Consider the following 17,360-nt stretch of genomic DNA (forward strand, 5'->3'; position numbering starts at 1 on the left):
ACACACTTATATTTTATAGTGATATTTTACATAACAATTTGGCTAATAATGCCCATCTGATTATGTAACGACACTCACCGCTGCGCGTGCATGTCGATAACAGCATTAACGCAAGTGAAAATCCTCTGAAGCAAACAGAGCGAACTCCAGGAGCTAAAGTCATCTCGGCGCTTTTCATTCAGTCCTCTCGCATTTCACCAGCTCCATGTGTTCCTAACGAAACTAAATCTATATCTCCAGTAGCCTATCAGCTCGAGCTGGTGTCTGCATTACTCCTCTCAGAGACGTTGTTCATCAGCAGCACACTTTCACTGACTCGCCCCCCGCACACTTTCACTGGCGCAGAAAACGCGCTCGAAAGCGAAAGCTATTTCCAAACCAACGACTTCATAACTACACTACACTACATTACACCACACTACACTACACTACACTACACTACATTACACCACACTACACTACACTCACTGCTGTGACATCCGCCCAGTGGCCGCGCGCAGACATTAAACACACGTCACGAAATATTTTAGTTAAAAAAAATAGTATTTACAATGTTAACCCTTAAATGTGTGAATTTTTCACAATAGCGACCCGGAACAAATATATCCAGCACGGAATAATCTCTTAAATGCTGCAATAGCAAAATAAATATAATAATAAAATAAATAAACTATATTTTATGCCCGAGGTATGCATTAAACTGTAGTAAATTATAGTAAACTGTAGTATTTTATAGTATTTACAAAATTTTTTTAACTTATAATACAGCATACTAGTGGGTTCATAAACCGTAAAAAATAAAAACTGTAGTATATATGACTGCAGCATACTCTAGTATTGACTATATATAGTGAGTTCATAAACTGTAGTACTGTAGTAAACAGTAGTATTTACCATATTAAACTGTAGTACACTATAGTATATTAGTATTTAATACCGTTTGTTAATTTAAACTATAGCATATTAACTATATGAGTCCATAATCTGTAATAAATAAACACTGTAGTATATTATGGTATTTACTACACTTTGTTAACTTAAACTACAGCATACCTATTGACCATAGTGAGTTCATAAACTGTAGTAAACTCTAGTACACTTGTAGTATATTAGTATATCCAGCACAAACGGATCTCTTAAATGCTTCAATAGCTAAATAAATAAATAACTATATATTATGCCCGAAGAATCCATTAAACTGTAGTAATTTGTAAATTGTACACTATTATATTAGTATTTACTACACTTGTTAATTTAAACTACAGCATACTCTAGTATTAACTATATGAGTTCATAAACTGTAGTAAATACTGTATTAAACTTTAGTATTTATAGCATACTGTAGTATAGTAAAGTATAGTGTTTACTACACTTTGTTAACTTAAACTGCAGCATACTGTTAAATTAATGTTACCAGAATGTCTGTTCATAACCAATAATATTCTGAGAATGTTTCTTGTTGGGTTGAACATAAAATGAATGAATGAAATCAAATTCAAATTACTTTAAATGACTGTATGTACAATTAATGAAAGCATAATTTATGTTTTTTTTTTTTTTTTTTTTTTTACAAATTAATTTTAATTGCATTAAAGTGCACCTATTATGAGTATTATGAGTAGTTATATTTTGGTTTTGGGAGTCCCCAACAACAGGTTGACATGCATGCAAGGTCAAAAAATACCTTCATTGTCTTACAATATGCATTTATTTTCTACCTCACTTGCTCAAGGACTCCCAAAGGATTTGCTTTTATTTTTGTGTGACGCTAATCTGCGGTGATTGGTCATTTTGGTCTCATTTTCATTTAATCATTTGTTACCGAGGAAACCGCTATTTTTTATTTATTTTTTTTACCGCCATTTTTACCGATTTTATTTTTTCATCAACATGAAACGCTTGGGATCAGTTTTTAAAAACGACATATTTCAATGACTCAGACTCCAATCTTTCTTTTAATGAAAAAAATAACTTTATACACGGTGCACTTTCAGACTTCAACATTACAGAATAAGATCATTTTCAAAAATCCATAAAATAGGGGGCACTTTAAGAAAATCCTGTCGTTTCAGTTTGTAACTCACTTTAGTATCATGCGCAAATCCTGTCACATTTGATAGACCAATCACAGCACAGTTGCTGAGACCAAACAGCCAATCAGAACACACTCAGCGGAGTCACGAGAGCTAATCGAGGAATAAAAACAACCCCGTCAAGCGGGGAATGGAAGATGTGTGAAGGATTGTTTTGCTCTGTCGAGTTTCTCACGGTGAAGTGGTTTGTATCGAACCAGATGCTTCGTTTTGATGTTTTATCCTTGTTGTGTCGGCATAGCTAACTCACTATATCTTAGAAGCTGGGATCCGCGTTATAACAGCCTGTAAACACTGAGCTAGCGTCGTGATGAATGCTACGTTAACGTTAAACTAAAACGCTCCTGTTGTGATGAATGAATGCAGCAGTGTTGAAATGATTTATGTTCTCCAGAACACTCTAAAAATATCACTCTCAGTGATTTACCAGGGTAAAATGCTACCCAAACCCTCCTATGGTGAAACGTGCAACTCAACGTCCTCCAGTGCTTTAACGTTACCTCTGCATTTTACAAACAGCAATAAAAAAATACACCAAAATCACTGTAATAATCGGTAACAATTAAAAATGGCAAAAGATTAGAATATATATATATTTTTTTACATAAACTTGATTACAAATGTAAGATGGCTTTTTAATGTGTAATATTACTGGGTTCTGCATCATTAATTAAACATGAAATGTGTTGTGTTCCTGACAGTCATGTTGCTGGGCAAACTTATAAGATAAATAATTATATTACTTGTTTAATTATAGAAATAGAATCTAAATTCCCAAGTGATATGATATTTAATTTAATAAGAATACGCACACACACACACACATATGTGTGTATATATATATATATATATATATATATATATATATATATATATATATATATATATATATATATATAATGCATTGATTACAATTAACAAAATTATAATTGTTCGTTGTCATGAAATTGTAATATGGATATGCAAAGATTCTTCTGAAAATGACATTGTGAAATACAACTATTTGAAAATCTGAGAGTGCAAAACAAAATAAAATATTGAGAAAATCCAAATTAAGTTGTCCAAATGAAGTTCTTGATTCATGGTAGGAAATATATATATTACGGTAGGAAATTTACTTCAAACATCTTCATGGAACATGATCTTTACTTAATATCCTAATGATTTTTGGCATGAATGATTCACTTCACATATTAGATTTTTCTTGTATTGGTATATTTGCATGTGTTTGTGGGTGGGGCTTTGGAAAGAGGGGCGTGGCTTAGCACAGCACTTATAAATGCAGCTCTTTTGCGTGTGTTTCCAGCACGACAGCATCCAGAAGAGATGGAGGCGATGGGATCCGGATCCGGAGCCGAAGCTGAGGAGGCACAGAACCACACGGCCATGCTGTGGAGCATCCAGGAGGCCGTTCAGAGGCAGACGCTGCAGATCGGGGCCTCGGCGTGTGGAGCCACAGCGGTGGTGGACGTCCTGCAGGCGCTGGGCATCACGGTGACTCCAGAGACGGTCGATCACTGCGTCAGGACGAGTCTGAGGAGGAACGAGGCGCCGCTGCATGATTACCTGCACTCTCGCAGCAAGGCCGGTACAGATGCTTTAAACCAGTTCTTCTCAAAATTTTACAGTAGCATACCCCCTGGTGAACAACATTAATTAGAAAAACAGTGCGTGAATAAAGCAAAATGCAGTTCATAATTGATTTCAGTGATGTCATCATCTCAGTTCAGTTTAAATAATGTCTGTGCAATCATTTGCAATCAAGTCAACGATATCGAGACGGTATATGAGTGTCCCCAACTAAACAAGCCAGAGAAGTAACCGAAACTCCATCGGTGACAGAATGGAGAAAAAACCTTGGGAGAAACCAGGCTCAGTTGGGGGACCAGTTCTCCTCTGACCATTTATGTTACATGTTAGGTTGGTTATTCCAGAGTTTAGGCACCATATTGTAGGTATTATCAAATTGCCTGAGTTTTGAGAACGCAGCGGACGTAAAGGACTATAATGTAACAAGAGCTCATTCAAATACTGAGGAGCTAAACCATTCGGGGCTTTATAAGTAATAAGCAAGATTTTAAAATCTATATGATGTTTGATAGGGAGCCAGTGCAGTGTTGACAGTGTAGTGTTCTAGGTTGTTACATGCAGAGTTTTTAGGTCCTATATTTAACACCTCATTTTTTTTTCAGAATTTATCAGTAAGAAATTACTCGTCATCCAGTTTTTTACATCGACTATGCATTCTGTTCGTTTTTCAAATTGGTGTGTTTCACCAGGCCACGAAGAAATATAGAGCTGAGTATCATCAGCATAACAGTGAAAGCTAACACCATGTTTCCTGATGATATCTCCCAAGGGTAAAATGTAAAGCGTGAAGAGTAGCGGCCCTAGTACTGAGCCTTGAGGTACCCCATACTGCACTTGTGATCGACCTCTTCATTCACTGCTACAAACTGATGGCGGTCATATAAGTACGATTTAAACAAGGCTAATACACTTCCATTAATGCCAACAAACTGTTCTAGTCTATACAAAAGAATGCAGCTCTAAGCTCCAATAGAATTAATAGAAAGATGCAACCACGATCAGATGATAAGAGCAGGTCATTTGTAACTCTAATTAGAGCAGTCTAAATACTATGATTATATGAATTTCCTTAATTTATTATTTTCTTTATATTTAAATGATTTAAAAGTATTAGTAAACAAATAATTCAGTTTTAAAATATCATAATTTTATTTATAGTTTATTTAAAATATACTTTAATTATGAGCTTTTCCTCACCCGCTTAGCAAATGCTTGTCTAAACCAGTGCTCTCGTGCTCCTCCAGGGGCCACACACCTGCAGCTGGTCTCCGGGGCCGAGCAGGCCAGCGGGGGCCGTGTTGTGGGACGGTTCTTTGGCCTGTATCCTCGGCGGAGGCTGAAGCTGGTGCCGTGGTTGGCGCACTGGATTCGGCGTGGAGCGGTTCCCATCGCCACCATGAACATGCAGCAGGCCGTTCCTGAAGGAGAAGAGATTCCTGACGCCTGGCATCACCAGCTCATCTTCGGAGTCGCACCCGGTGCTGTGTTCATGACCAACCCGCTGGACGTGGGTGTGTCCCAACTCGCACACCACCAGGGTCTTTATAATGAGCACCACATATAAAACCACAAGTAAAACCTTTTTAATAATAATTTTATTTCAGCTAGTTGTCAAAGCAACATTTCTCATTTTCGTTTAGTTTAATTTGATGTTCTAAAATAACTAAAAATGAAATACTAATAAAAGTTCATTCTATCTATATTTGACCCTCTAACTCTAGCACTCTATTCTAATTCTGTTCTTAAAAAAAACGTTCCCCTTTTAGACTTTCACTCTGTTCATTTACAAAATACTTGCTTTCTTCTTTTTTTGTTCTTTTTGTTTTATTTTTTATTTTAGAATTTGAAAAAGCCCTTGCTGTGTGTAATGCATTAAGCTAACTGAGACTTTTGATTGCTTCCATTCTCCTTATTTGTAAGTCGCTTTGAATAAAAGCATCTGCTATATGACTCAATGTAAATGTAAATGTCATGTAGACATTTAAAAACAAACAAAACAAAACGAATTAACTAAACTATAAAAGTTACTCGATAACTATAAAATAAATTGGACACATAAAATATGAAATAAAAACAAATGCTAAATATTAATTAACACTTCACTTTGATAACAGTAAAATCTTATTTTATTGTGTTTTTATTCAACAGAAAGTTTTTTTTAATCATCTAATATATATATACATATATATATATATATATATATATATATATATATATATATATATATATATATATAAAATAGATGATTAAAAAAATTCTGTGAATATATATTGAATATATATATATATATATATATATATATATATATATATATATATATATATATATATTTAATCTGCTCATTTGTCAATTTTTGCATATATTTTTATTAATTAGCGTAAATTACTTATTTTTTTAAATAAAGATTAATTCTATAACATGGTACTATTATATATTGTTAAGTTATTTTTAATATATAGTAGTTGTTTATTTTATTTTTTTAAATATTTTGTAACTTATGCAGTGTGTATATTTATATATTATGATATATTATAAAACCATTTAAAACAAAATTAGAAGAGTTGAAATTGAAGCACTGATTTTACCAACTGAGATTAATAAAACAATATTTAAAGTAATATAAAAAAAGAAGGAAACCCAAGTAATTTTTAAAAACATAAAAAAGGTAAAATAAAGAAACTAAAATGTAACTAAAATGAAAAGAAAACTGAAAATACACAAATAAAAGCTACTTATATATATATATATATATATATATATATATATATATATATATATATATATATATATATATATATTAGTATACACTGTGCTGTTATACAGTAGCACCATTAAAATACTCCGATTAAACTATAGATATAAATATAGACACATCAGTTTCTTCTCAGATGCTAAGCTTGTTATTGTGTCTTCAGTGAGTGAAGAGGAGGTTCACGAGCGTCTGTGCAGCGAGTCTGTTCTGCTCGTTCGCCGTGAAGACGTCCTGAAGAGACTGACGCCGGACGCTCATCTATCACAGATCTCAGATCAGCATCCCGACCTGCGCTGGAAAACATTAAACGTGGAGGGTGCGAGCCTCTCTTCTTTATAATGACTTGAGCTGACGTGTCCTACACTGAGCTGACCGTGAGCTTCTTTCCTTTATAGATCAGGTCAGACAGATGATCAGCGAGGAAGAGCATCCCATGAAAACGCATCTCGTGATTCCCGCGGCGTACAGCTCTGGAGTGACTTTCTTCGCTCTTAGAGACTCAGATGTTGCTCAGGAGCTTCTCAGCAGCCCAGAGCTGCCTCCGCTGTGATTTCGTCATCATCAAATCAGTGCTTAATTAAGATATTCTTGATGTCGGATCAGTATTTATTCTTGGGATTGTAAATAGATGTTGTCATCCTGCTGTGTTTTGTCTCATTCGAGAGCTTAATGGTCGACAGCATCATGTTTATCAAATAAAAAAAGCAAGAAATGTACATGTTCGCTGTTTATTTTTATCTGTCAATATAATAAGTAAAGTTAAGTCTTCATCTCTTTTTCCCCCTCTAAAAACTATAAATATGTTGACTTTTACATGTTAAGGATCTCATACTTTAGCATTTTTGTACTTTATATACATTGGAATAATGTCTTCTTATTGGACGCTTCATGAATGCTAATTTATTGGACATGCATTTAAAAATTCCTATAAGAATCGGGAGCTAAGTTTCAAAGATCCAGTTTCCTGTATTCTGTTGTTTCCATTAATGCTTAAGGATTTATTGTGATTAAAAACTAAAGTAGGAAATTCCTCAAGGATTCTGTTATACTAAGAAATTACATTTACCATAATTCTCCACGACCTACGAAAGGAAGTTGAGAAAACAAAACACCCAAACTCTATATTATATATTTACTTAACAATTTCCTCTATGAACTATGATTTTTTTTTTTTTTTTTTTTCCATTAAAAAAGTATAGCGTCAACGAGTCCGACTCACTTCGAGCGAATCGATTCATTCGAACACTTCGCTTCAGTTTAAGTGAAATGTTTATTTTATACTGCTGTTTATATGTATGTTTTTGTTTAAAGTACACATATTGTACGAGCTATTGCTGGTTTTATGATTCCACCTCATTTTGCAATTAAATTTGACCAAACATGAAAGGAACCGATTCAACCCAATGAATCATTTGGCGAATCGAACATGTAGCATGTGAATTTTCAGTGAGTGCACGTGGTTTGTGGTGGCAAACAAACGCTGGTCTTCTGTCCATCACACATTCAGAACACCACAGGATCCCCACTGTATCCCGCTGTTCATCAGAAATCACGTAAGTCAGCAATTATACCTATAGAAATGAATGGTCAGGTTAGTTGCATGAAACACTTGAAGGGTTATTCCCATGAAGTTTATCAAACTTGCAGTTTTTGCTATCTGGATGATGTTGCAGTTGTACCTTGTTATTATTTTGTCTTTATGGTCAATACCATTGAAGTAGCTACTAGTTGTGGACTTGTTTATAATATTATTGCATATGCACTTTGATATTACCTTCCAATAGCATGCACATCTGAATCTTACAACCATATCAAAGTACCATTTCTTTTATAAAGGTTTTGCCTGACAATCATGGTTATGCATGTTAATTACTCACAATCAGGCACATGAATATAGAGATTTAATGCATCATTATTATGCATGCATAGTATATGTTGTATTTGCTGTTCAGACGATGCCATTACATAATTTCACAGTAGAAGTAAATGAGCAACAGACCCTGAATCTCGTGATGTGGGTCACTCATGTGATGCTTGTTAACATTCTGACTGTGATTGTGTGTGTTTGATTAATTTGATCATTTTATTTAGAAAGCAAAGTTAAACTAAAAATATAATCTCAGTCTTATTTATGGTATTTTTCCGTGCAAAGGAAAGTTTTTTTTTTTTTCACTTCGAATGCATGGTGTTTCGATGTTTATATATGTTCATTTAATGTTATGTTTCATGCAGATGTAATGCACTGAGCACATGATTCAGGATGTCAGTGTTGCAGTGCTTCTGTGGTTGTTTATGGATGTGCTGCCTGATGCTGCTGGAAGTTCATGTGTGTTGGGATTTAAGGTCTTACAGCAGCACTGAGAGGTCAGCGCTAATAGATGAGATCAAACTTGCATCACTGCATCCTATAGGTCAAACACTTCATGCAATCAGACCACCTCTTTAGAAGAAATAAAAACAGTTTCTCATACAGAGAGTGACATTCTGTAGGATAGAGGATAATATATTATTAGTCAACAGTTAGCTCTGCAGAAGAGTTATTTATTTATTTATTTATTATTATTAAAATTATTTGAAATTATATTTCTGAAGCATTTATTAACCTTCATTTTGATTTCTACATTAAATATCCACATTAAAGATACAATCTGTATCTGTACCTAATATTATTTAGTGGCTAAAAATGAACAGTTGTATTTACAGTTGTATTTTTTATTTATTAACCTAGCAACCCCCAGAACATCCACACTAGCAACAACTTAGCAACTTCCAACTTCACCCAAAACTGCCCCTGGCAACCACCCAGAACACCACAGAAACTGCCTGGCAACCACAAAGCAATGCTGTGAAAACTGCCTAGAAACACCCTAGCAACTGCCCCAAACTACTAATCTACAGTAGCAATGCTCTAGCAACCACCCAGAACACTCTAGCAGCTGCCTAGAAACCAGATAGCAATACCCTAGCAACTACCTGTCAACACCCTAGCAACCAAATACATTGCAACTACCCAAAACTCGCTGGCAATCACAAAGCAGTGACCTAGCAACTGCCTAGGAACACAAGTTAGCAACTACCCAAAACTGCCTAGCAACCATATAGCAATGCCCTAGCAAAACTCTAGCAACTGTCTAGCAAAACCCTGGCAAATGCCTGTCAATACCCTAGCAACCGAATACAGTTCCCTAGCAACCACAGAGCAACTGCCTAGGAACCACATAGCAATGCCCTAGCAACTACCTAGCAAAACACTTGCAATTGCCTAGCAATACCCTAGCACTAACGGCAAAGTAACCACCCTAGCAACTACCCAAAACAGCTTAGCGACCAGTTAGCAATGATCTAGCAAACAACCCAAAATACTCTTGCACCTAGCAACTGCTATCAACACCCTAGCAACCAAATACAAATGCACTAGTGTCACTCTACCAATTGCCACTCTCATTTTATTTTTCAGAAAATGTTATTATTTAAAATGATTACTTTAAAGTTTTTAATTTACTAGAATGGATAAATAGATTTTTTGACATTATATCACTTGATTAAATTGTGGCATTTGTTTCATGTTGAAGTAAGTAGTTGTGCACAGGGTGTTAAGTGTGTTGTTGTGTATGTTTATCTTGATGTCTCAGTTTTGACGCCAGCGTTTGTTTAGCAGACGTGATGGCGGAGCGCGTGCTAGTCATCTACGGCGATGGACGGGAACGTGCGCTAGCGTGGAGCTACGGGAACAACGGGAAGATCTCCAATTCCGGTGAGAGCGCTAGTTGCACTTTCCTTACGAATAAAAATAAGTGAACAGTATGCATTTAAAAATACAGACCTTGTGTGTGCATGAAGGCGTGTTATAATATTTATTATTAATATTCATCTCCTTTTTCCAGAGGTGTCTGTAAAATAAATAAAATAAAATAAATTATAAGTAATAGAACAAAATTAAATATATTAAAAAATGTTTTTAAAAAGATACTATGCATCATAAATGTATAAATAACTTTATAATAAAACATTAAAAAAAATTGTTAAATGTTGATTTAGTTAGTTATAATTTCTATAGTGACTATAACTGTATGTAATAACCATATTTAGTGAAAACATCTTCTAAATGTTGATTTAAATAATGTTTGCTAATGGATGACATCTATTTAATAGATGTAAAGATGCAAAAACTCAAAATTCAATTCACGATTTTGATTTCACAATTTAATTTTTACAAAGATTATTTAGACATTATACGGTAAATGAGAAGGTGTCTTTTTATTAAGCTATTGCTGCACGTTTCTTTATGAAATTGAAATATAACAATACTAAATGATCTGTGCTCTTTCCATTTAACATTAGCGGCAACCACTGCATTTTACTCACGATCCAAACAAAGATGCTGCACACACGCAACACGAGCAGTTTCTAATCTACATCAGATTGTATAGTTTCGAAATCTGAAGCAAAAACAGAATGGTCTGATTTTAGTTTTGTAAAACTATACATAAAACATATCTGAACAAAACAGAAACAGCAGACGAGCTGAATCAATATATTAATTTATGAATCCAGTTTAGAAGAAAAGAAAGTTTAATTAATTTAACTTTATTAATAAAGTTATTTTTTAAGTAATATAACTTATTTTATTTTAAAAGGTTATTTACTAAAAAATAAAGGCAATTGTTAAATCTTTTTTTTATATATATATAATACATTCATTATTTAAATTTTAATGTTATCCAGAAATATTAAAAATAATAAAAGCAGAAAATAATTTGGAATTAGGAAAAAAAGGGCTTTATAGGGCCATAATAATGACATTTTTGTCATATAATTGTCGTAATCCAAACTAATTTGACATGCTTTTTTATTTAATTTAAATATTAAAACATAATCCACCAAAAAAATCAATAAAATAAAAAGAATAGTTTTTTTCAGAAGTGTTAAACAGTGAACGATGTGTGAAGGTTTCAGAGGAAGTTCTGCAGGAGATCCACACAAAAAAAAGTGTGTGTGGGTGTGTGTATAATTATTATAAAACATATTAAAACATAAAAAAAAAATATATTGTCATCATAACTGTATCACCTTCATGTGATTGATTTCTGTGGAACATAAATAAAGAAATTTTAAAAACTTTCCATGTAATTTCAGTTAACAAGCATCATGAAAATATTAAAACCGTGCACGCATCTCATGCCCTATATTCCATATTATCTTCAGAAATCATCCAGTGGTTGAGTGACAGACAAAAGACAGGCATTTATCAGTCATCAGTTCCTGTGTTTGAGTGATTGACGTGAATTTGATCAGTCACGTATTCCTAGAGAAGAGAATGAGAACTGTTAGAGAAGTGAATGTCAGTCAGTCATCGCCGGTGTTGTGTCTCAGGGGCTGATGTTGGCTACAGAGGGAGCCAAGGTCCTGGAGTTTTAACTGGTGACCCCGAGTGTAAGGTGAGATCAGTTCTGTGGAAATCCTCTGTTTGATCTGATAATGTCTGTTGATCCTTGAGGCACATTCACACCGGATGAAATTTGATCAGAAAATTACACAGCGACAGATTTAATGACATGCTGTACGAGAAAACAACTCGATCAAAGGGGTTCAGTTCAGCTGTTTAGTTATTTTTATAATAATCATGTGAAATTATTGACTTTATTTTTTTTCAAACACCAAGGCAAAAAAAAAAAATGTATAAAATAATAATAATTTAAAATAAATAATTATATAACGTAACTTAGTTATGTATATACACCGGTGTTCAAAAGTTTGGGAACGGGATGATTTTTAATGCTTTTAAAAAAAAGTCTCTTCTGCTCACCAGAGCTGCATTAAATTAAAAACAAAAATTCAAAAAAATTAAGCAAATAAAAAATAAAAACAGTAAAATTCAGATTTTTTTTTTTTCAATGTCAAATATTTTAATCCCTGTGATCGGATTCTTTGATGAATACAAAAAGTTAAAATGAGCAGCATTTATTCAAAATATTCAAAATTGAAATATATTCTAACAATAGAAGTATTTTCTAGCATTTTTATCAATTTAACACATCCCTGCTAATTAAAAGTATTCATTTATTTCAGAAAAAAAAGGGGGAGAATATTGACCCTAAGCTTCTGCATATTTTATATTTGTTACAAAATATTTCTATTTTAAACAATGCTATTTATGCTATATATTTCTATATATATAAATATTATTATTATTTATTTATTTGTATTTTTTGTCAAATAGTTATAATTTTAAGATTTAAGATACGTTTATATAATATATTATGTTTTCTTTTTTTGTTAAAAAAATATTTAAAAAAAAATTAATTAAAATAAAATGTATTCCAAAATATTGTATTTAAATTATATATATATATATATATATATATATATGTGTGTGTGTGTGTGTGTGTGTGTGTGTGTGTGTGTGTGTGTGTGTGTGTGTGTGTGTGTAAATATTTTACAATTTATTATAATTATTTTCAAAAATATATTGTGAAGACCAGACTGAAAACCCTGAGACGCTGAATCTGAATCTGCTGTTCGTTGTACTGAACTGATTCAAAAGCAGGATTGATTCACTGATTCAGTTCTGGGTTTGACTCGGTGATCCGGATCAGTTCTCAGGTGGCTGTGTGTCTCTCAGGTGCTGATGCTGCTGCTGGAGTCTGGTTTGTACGAGGTGTTGATGAAGATGCTGCTGACGGAGCTGAGTGTGTGACAGAGCTGCTGTGACGGTGGTTGTGGTCAGCGCAGGGTATCCGGCCTCATATGAGAAGGGTCTGGAGATCACCGGTGCATTCACATTAGAAATATATCTACATAAATATAAATATATCAGCTTCATAAATTTTAAGGTTACAAATAGTCTTGAGTATAATGAATGGTATAACAAAATTGTAATTATCATTTCTTTGAATGAGCAGCTCGAAATAAAGCATTGCTATTTAAAAATCCAGCATTTATTATATATATATATATTTGTCTCAGGTGTCAGAGATGGGCATTCAGGTGTTTCACGCTGGCACTGTGCTGAAGGAAGGGGCGGGGTTATGACGAGTGGTGGGCGTGTCCTGAGAGTGACTGCTGTCCGGCCCACCCTCGAGAGTGCCTTACGTATCACTAATGAAGGAGTGAGCTGCAGCAGGTGTGTTAGCGCTAACACCACAGAACACCAATTAACTATATAATTTGAATGCTGATGTTTACTAAACAATTCACCTTTGATATCAGTGTTATTTCTGATTTTTTTTTTTATATTTCTAACAAAGTCATATATACAGTATTCTGGCTTCATGTAGTAGCACTGTCTGCGAGTCAAGCATCTCTAGTACTACTGCTCTGGTTTAGAGTTAGGAGTTTGTTCAGATAACTTTTGTCTCACAATCACCAAGAACACAACACCCTAGCAACTGTTCATAACACCCTACCCTAGCAACTACATAGAACACACCACCCTAGCAACTGCTCATAACGCCCTACCCTAGCAACTACATAGAACACACCACCCTAGCAACTGCTCATAACGCCCTACCCTAGCAACTACATAGAACACACCACCCTAGCAACTGCTCATAACGCCCTACCCTAGCAACTACATAGAACATCCTACCCTAGCAACTACATAGAACACGCTACCCTAGAAACTGCCCAGAACACCCTACCCTAACAACTACATAGAACACACCACCCTAGCAACTGCTCATAACGCCCTACCCTAGCAACTACATAGAACATCCTACCCTAGCAACTACATAGAACACACCACCCTAGCAACTGCTCATAACGCCCTACCCTAGCAACTACATAGAACATCCTACCCTAGCAACTACATAGAACACGCTACCCTAGAAACTGCCCAGAACACCCTACCCTAACAACTACATAGAACACACCACCCTAGCAACCGCTCATAACACCCTACCCTAGCAACTACATAGAACACACCACCCTAGCAACTGCCCAGAACACCCTACTCTAACAACTACAAAGAACACCCTACCCTAGCAACTACATAAACACGCTACCCTAGAAACTGCCCAGAACACCCTACCCTAGCAACTACATAGAACACACCACCCTAGCAAACGCTCATAACGCCCTACCCTAGCAACTACATAGAACACACTACCCTAGCAACTGCCCAGAACACTCCACCATAGCAACCACCCGGCACACCCTACCATAGCAACTACATAGAACACACTACCCTAGCAACTGCCCAGAACACCCTACCCTAGCAACTACATAGAACACACCACCCTAGCAACCGCTCATAACGCCCTACCCTAGCAACTACATAGAACTCACTACCCTAGCAACCGCCCAGAACACTCCACCATAGCAACCACCCGGCACACCCTTCCATAGCAACTGCATAGAACACCCTACCTTATGTATTTTTTATTATAATTTCTAACATTTTAATTTAATACTTATATTGTATATGCTCATTTCTTTATTTTAATTACTGATATTTTTATTTAGTACTTATTGAAATTCCACACTTTTATTCTAATATAAAAAAATATTTTAATTACTTATATTCTTCTTTAAATTTAATTTAATTTAATTTAATTTAATTTAATTTAATTTAATTTAATTTAATTTAATTTAATTTAATTTAAAATTAAATTCATGCATTTAGCAGACACTTTTATCCAAAGCGACTTACAGTGCATTCAGGCTATCAGGTTTTACCTATCAATTTTAATATAATTTTAATACTTTATTAAAATCCATAGTTTTTTTTATATATGCTATTTTTTTTTTAATGAGTGATTGTTTTTTCTTTTATCCTTCATACATAATTAATACTTTTATTTTTGCATGCTGGTTTTTTCATTATTACTAATATTTAGATTTAATACTTCATTTTTTATGATAAATTACTTGTTATATGTAAATTTTGCATGAATTTTAGCTATTCATTTTGAAAGTTTTAGGCATCGTGTTTTTTCGTGTATTTAGTTCTTCAACTTGAACGTATGTTATTTCAGCGAGCTTGAAGTGCAGTGTTTATAATATCTGTCGTCAGGGGACTGTCGTATAAGGACAGCGGTGTGGACATCGCAGCGGGGAACAGACTCGTGGATCTGATCAAACCTCTGACCAAAGCCACGGCTCGTCCAGGTCTGTCCATCTCTCATCACGCTGATGCTCCACTTTTCTTTTATTCACTTTTATAACAGTTGTCTTTTTTTCTCATGTGCTGATGATTGATAGCCGATTAATCTTCCTGTTGACTGCAAGAAAACGGTAAACTTTGTGAGGTTCTTTGATGCAGTTTTTTCTCACAGGAGTTCAAAGCTTGATCTGGTTTTTCAGTGTCAATCATCTTTCTGTCGATTAGCTTTCACTCAAACTGCAGACTCACAGAACAAAGCTCTTTTAAACCTGTTTATGGCACGAGAGGGGAGTTTAGTGGGTCTTTAACACTTCTGTCGTCTCACACATTTCACATGTTATTTCACGCTTATCAAGTCTCTGATTTGAGTGACACATTAATATTGTTTGTTTTTTTACTAAACGAGTCCTAAAAATGAATTGGATTATTTCTAAAAGCAGAACACACCATGAGACAGAAAAAGAAACCATGCAAAATAAATAGCAGAATAAAAGAAAAAAATATATATTCATGCAAAAATGGAGTGATTTGTGCTTCTGGAAGTGTTTTTTTCTTTCTTTGCTTTTTTCTTTTTTCTTCTATCTATTTGAGCGATACATACAGTATAACTGTTTTGTGGTTTATTTATGTGCTGTATTTTTATCATGTTGATAATATTTAGAGTTGACTTTTATTTTCAAATTGAATTTTAGTTACCTTTTTGCTAATTGTTATGTGCTTTTGGCATCTTAACTAGTTTGTTTATATTTAGCTGTTATTTTTCAAGTTTAATTTTATCCTCTAATACTTTATATTAGTTTTATTTTGTGTGCACTTATTTAAAAATAAACAAATTACATATAGAGAGAGATCTTTTTTTTTTTTTTGCAATCAAATTAAAACTTTATCCTGCTCCTACATTAAACTATAAGTCCTAAACATGAGATGAATTAATGTGTTATTTTCTTTCATCTTAATTTACAAACTCATATAATTTGCAAAACCAGTGTAGACAATCAATCAGTTAACGAGCACACAATTCCCGAAGAGGAGAGTTTATTGGGTTAAAGACTTGGATGCAAGCATTTCTCCTGAACTTTGACATGTGATTGGATCAGGTGTGTGTGTGTGTGTGTGTGTGTGTGTGTCTCTGTGTGTGTGCATTTGTGCGTGTGAATGTGTCTGTCTGTATGTTTCTGTTTGTGTATGTGCGTGTGTATGCATGCATGCATCTCTGTCTGTCTGTTTGTGTGTGTCTGCATGTGTCTGTTTGTGTGAGTGTGTGTGTGTGTCTGTCTGTCTGTCTGTCTGTCTGTCTGTGTGTGTGTGTACATGCATCTCTGTCTGTTTCTGTTTGTGTATGTGTGTGTGCATGCATCTCTGTCTGTCTGTGTGTGTGTGTGTGTGTGTTTGTGTGCGTGTGTCTGTCTGTCTGTGTCTGTGTGTGTGCGTGTGTCTCTGTGTCTGTTTGCGTGTCTCTGTCTGTCTCTCTCTGTGTGTGTGTGTGTGTGTGTATGCATGCATGCATCTCTGTCTGTCTGTTTGTGTGTGTTTGTGTGTCTCTGTGTCTGTTTGTGTGTCTCTGTGTGTGGGTGTGTGTGTGTGTGTGTGTGTGTGTGTGTGTGTGTGTGTGTGTGTGTGTGTGTGTGTGTGTGTGTGTGTGTGGAGATGCCTGGTGTTTATGGCCCCGGTGAGTATGATCTGGCAGGTTTCTGTGTGGGGGCCGTTCTGCCCAGACTCGGGGACATCACGGAGGGTGATCTGCTGATCTGCATCGCCTCGTCTGGTCTTCACAGCAACGGCTTCAGTCTTGTGCATCAGATCCTGCAGCGCAGCGGCCTGT

The 17,360-nt window shown here is 34.8% G+C and overlaps 1 protein-coding gene and 2 long non-coding RNA genes across 4 annotated transcripts; all 3 read left to right on the forward strand.

The window, feature by feature from the left end:
- Positions 1-2,154: 2,154 nt before the first annotated feature.
- On the forward strand, positions 2,155-7,151 carry LOC113044667 (uncharacterized). 2 transcript variants are annotated; one of them, XM_026204836.1, is made up of 5 exons: positions 2,155-2,277; positions 3,400-3,681; positions 4,928-5,194; positions 6,599-6,751; positions 6,831-7,151. In XM_026204836.1, exons 2-5 carry the CDS (start codon positions 3,420-3,422, stop codon positions 6,983-6,985), a joined length of 837 nt encoding a protein of 278 aa, XP_026060621.1. In that variant the 5' UTR covers positions 2,155-2,277; positions 3,400-3,419; the 3' UTR covers positions 6,986-7,151. The 2 variants fall into 2 exon arrangements, with proteins under 2 accessions (XP_026060621.1, XP_026060622.1); XM_026204837.1 differs by having other exon boundaries at positions 6,836-7,151.
- Positions 7,152-7,964: 813 nt separating this feature from the next.
- LOC113044823 (uncharacterized) lies at positions 7,965-10,160 on the forward strand. Its single transcript, XR_003275929.1, has 3 exons — positions 7,965-7,988; positions 8,668-8,799; positions 10,094-10,160. It is a non-coding gene; the product is annotated as an uncharacterized LOC113044823 (long non-coding RNA).
- A 1,387-nt stretch (positions 10,161-11,547) lies between these two features.
- LOC113044824 (uncharacterized) lies at positions 11,548-16,016 on the forward strand. Its single transcript, XR_003275930.1, has 4 exons — positions 11,548-11,873; positions 13,058-13,206; positions 13,402-13,558; positions 15,449-16,016. It is a non-coding gene; the product is annotated as an uncharacterized LOC113044824 (long non-coding RNA).
- Positions 16,017-17,360: the final 1,344 nt, after the last annotated feature.

Source organism: Carassius auratus, chromosome 26, assembly GCF_003368295.1.
Source record: "Carassius auratus strain Wakin chromosome 26, ASM336829v1, whole genome shotgun sequence".
Classification (NCBI taxonomy): Eukaryota; Metazoa; Chordata; class Actinopteri; order Cypriniformes; family Cyprinidae; genus Carassius; species Carassius auratus.